Source organism: Centruroides sculpturatus, unplaced genomic scaffold (genome assembly GCF_000671375.1).
Source record: "Centruroides sculpturatus isolate CEXI.00-Female unplaced genomic scaffold, Cexi_2.0 scaffold830, whole genome shotgun sequence".
Lineage (NCBI taxonomy): Eukaryota > Metazoa > Arthropoda > Arachnida > Scorpiones > Buthidae > Centruroides > Centruroides sculpturatus.
In genome coordinates, this window is record NW_019385303.1 from 1866 (window position 1) to 5928 (window position 4063).

Sequence of the window (4063 nt, forward strand, 5' to 3'; positions counted from 1 at the left end):
TTGAATATCACGCTGGGTTAAGGTGCCCACCGCTTTGGGAACCTGGAATCGAATCCGGGCGAACGACTACAGAACATTTTACGGGGCGGTCTGACCTGAATATATCAACCTCTGACCTTCACTATCAGATTTTCCCAGATCCCATTGTAGACATTTTTAATTCTTGTTGCCTTGTACTAACAAGTAAGAGGGCCTTGTTTCATCCTCATCGTGGGTTCACTTGACAGAGTTTAAAGAATCGAAAAAATCATATCATCAAAAACTCATAATCATAAATAAAAGTTATGAAAGTTCGAGTCGGATCCGAACCTGAATTATTTGCGGCAAGTTACTGTAAATATATAGCAAATGGAACATTCGTTCGGGCACATCCATGTGAAAGCTTTTGAAAGCAAAATTTCTAAAAACAGAAATTAACTTTATATTTCATATAATTTTTAAATTTATATTTTATTTGATAAATTTTTACAAATTATCCAAAAATAATTATTAACTTAAGTTTTATTTAATTATTTATTTATTTTGAAGTTTTTAAATGCCAGGGGGCGTTGTAAAAGGCATTTAACATGTGTTGTAGGTGAGGGTATATTTCTGTGTAATGATGATTTCTAATTTCAACATGATTCTGTCTAAATTAAGTAAATTCGTGTGCATATTTTGGTTTTAAGACGTCTAATTTAGTTCGTTAAACACTATAGAAAAGAAAGTATTAAGGAAAAGATTGTGTTATGCATTCGAAAGTAAGTCGACAGAAGCAGTTCAATAAAATTCTCCAATATGTTCGAAAATTTGAGTGTTTTACATCAAAGTCAACATTATATTGTGGTTAATAAGGAACCAGATATTGTTATTAATACTGATTTTCCAGAAAAACATCCTTTGACATTAGAAAATCAACTGTTCAAGTGTTTTCCTCATTTAGTTGATGGAAAATTTCGATTTTGTCATCGTTTGGATTACTCTACTAGTGGAGCGATCTGTGTGGCTATCTCTAAACATGCAGCCAGAGAGGCTTCCAAGGCTTTTGAAAAGAGAACTGTAGAAAAATACTATTTGGCTCTTGTACATGGCCATGTGAATGAAGACTTGTTTGTGATTGATAGAATGATAGGGAATGATACACGCGTGGATTTCACTCACCGCATGTGTACCTGTGATAAATCATATTGTGATAACCCCAAAACGTCTGTGACAGTTGTGCTGGTACTCCAACGTGGTCTGTACAATTGCAACTGTCCTGCAACTAAAGTCATGATGAAACCAATCACAGGTAGAAGACACCAATTGAGGGTGCACTGCCACGATATAGGTCATACTATAATTGGTGACTACACTTACAGTGACCGACAGGATGTGATGCCTTATCGCATGTTTCTGCATTCATATAGACTGGTCATTCCTTCTGATCTGGAACACATTGATGTTATTACTGATGATCCTTTTACTAGTGAAATAGAAGAAAATAAATGGTTGCCATTAGAAACAGTCAATAAGTTGGATAAACATGTCTTTGATAAAATAAAGTATATTTCATGAGATTCTGTTTAGAATCTCATGAAATATACTTTTATATAATGTTTTAAAAATGTTTTATATAAATTAAAGCCAATTTATTGTTGTGTATAACATCTTATTAAAGGGATAAAAAAATACATTGTAAAAATAAAACTATTATTGAACTTAAGAAGGATAAAAAAAAAAGAACAAATATTTCTGAGAATTTCCACTTCAGATGATTTTTAGACTCAAACACTTAAAATTATTGAAATGATTGATTTATCCAGATGAGTAAATCATTCCAAACTGGAAATTTGTATATTTTTCCAGTAGTTTATTAGTAGAAAAGATAAATGTTTTTGAACAGTTTGAATGCCCTGCCTCAGGTCCATTATCACTGTTCTGTTTAGAATAAACTTTGTAAATTGAATACAGGTAACTGACCTGAGGCAGACAGTCAAACTGTTCAAAAATGTTTCTTTTGTTTTTTCCAGTGGTTATTTAGTAGAGAAAGTTAGTAGATTGATACACTTATCCAGATGTTGGAATAATACCAAAATTTTTAATTTAATTATATTGACACTTCTCAATATTGAAGATCAGAACATGTTAAAAAGATTTTTGAACCACTTCCTTTCTTCCAAAATATGAGATACTTTCCCATAGAAAGTCTTCACAGGAAACATACCCCTTTGGTAGATCATCCTTATGTTGTATTGCCTTGTATATATTATTCTTATGCTTTGGAATTTTAATATTCAAAAAGGAAGTTTTCAGTAGACATAAAATGCATTTTCAATGTGCCTGTGTGTAAAGTATTGAAAAAGTTAAACTTCAAAAGATGTTAAGAAAGGAGCATAAAAATTATTTTTTAAAAATAATCTATTATAATAAATAAATTATAAAAATCAGTTAATTCTCAAAAATTTCTAAGTCAAATAATTGAATTTATAATACCAAGCTGATCATCCACAAAATTTCTTGTAGTTCAATATATAAAATTATTTGGTTGACAATAATTCCATGTAGTGAAACTTTTCACACCTAAATTGGAATGAAAAATGAGATTATTGATAATAGAAAAAGATGTAAATTATATATTTACTTTAAAGAAACTTGTCTTTAACTTGAATATGTTTTAACATAAGAAGCAAATTACAGTGGAACCCTGGTTAACAAACATCCTGGATAACGACCAAATCGGTTAACGAACTTTTATTTTGCAAAAATTTTGTCTCGGTTAATGAACTTAATGGCTTTTTGTGTCAAATTTGTAAGGTTGCTTTCACGAAACTTTCTGAACCACTTACGGCACATGGAATCATCAATGGCTCCCTCACCATATACAGAACATATCTTTTTTTGTATCTGCGAAGCATTCTTTCTTGCCTTTTCGGAAATAAAAAAGCATAATATGTCGAAAATGCTCCTTATTTTCTGCCATTTGTAATGCTTAACAAAATTTTAAAAACACAACTAAGTAACACAACTTTATTCTCAAATACTAGCTGAGATCCCTTTTGTCAAACAACATCGAAATTTTACACATGTGAAGGAAATAACACTTCAATGTTGCATTTTTAGCCAGCTGGTGCTAAAAACAGGACAAACTTTTGCATCAATCCAATAGTTTCCAGCTGTTCTGGAACCTCACAAATTTCAGTTGCTCTTAGGCGTGCATGAGGTAAGCATTGCTTTTTCGAGTGTGCTAAACTTTGTTTTTTAGTTTTGTTATTTATACTGTATATTTAATCAATACAATATGGCACCGAAGAAAGAGAGAGGTGACAGTGGAAATAGAAAACGTTTTAGTGTAGCATTAAAGAAAGAAATTATTGCAAAATACAAGAATGGCATTCGTGTTTCTGACACCACTAAAGAATATAATGTGGCAAAATCAACTATCTCTACAATTATTAAAAACAAAAAAGCATTTAAGGCTGCCAAAGTGGCTAAAGGAGTGAATGTGATATCGAAACAAAGATATAAAGTTTTAGATGAAGATGAAAAACTGTTGATAATATGGATTAATGAAAAGCAACTTGCTGGAGACAGTGTTAGTGAAGCTATAATTTGTGAAAAAGCTAAAAATTTATACAATGACTTGTTGACCCAGACACTCAGTACAAGTGCAGACAGGCAGGATTTTAAAGCAAGCCGAGGGTGGTTTGATAGGTTTTGTCGACGAACTGGCATTCACAGTGTCAAAAGACACGGGGAGGCTTCAAGTTCAGATGAAAAAGCAGCAAAAGCATTTGTAGATGAATTCACAGAGTTTGTAAACACTTGACACGTCTGGAATTAAACACTTGATTCCAGACGTGAAGGATATGTCTGGAATCAAGTGTTTAATTGAAATGAGACCAGTCTTTTTTGGAAAAGAGAATGCCTAGATGAACATACATAACCCAAGAAGAGAAAGCACTTCCCGGGCACAAGCCCATGAAGGACAGACTCACTCTTTTATTTTGCACTAATGCAAGTGGTGACCTCAAAATCAAGCCACTTTTAGTCTACAACACTGAAAATCCCCATCCTTTAAGAGCAAAAATGTGATAAAGTCCAA

The 4063-nt window shown here is 32.3% G+C and overlaps 1 protein-coding gene across 1 annotated transcript; it reads left to right on the forward strand.

Moving 5' to 3' along the window:
- Positions 1 to 555: 555 nt before the first annotated feature.
- Positions 556 to 2193, forward strand: LOC111637388 (RNA pseudouridylate synthase domain-containing protein 1-like). Its single transcript, XM_023382861.1, has one exon. It carries the CDS (start codon positions 778 to 780, stop codon positions 1534 to 1536), a length of 759 nt encoding a protein of 252 aa, XP_023238629.1. The 5' UTR covers positions 556 to 777; the 3' UTR covers positions 1537 to 2193.
- Positions 2194 to 4063: the final 1870 nt, after the last annotated feature.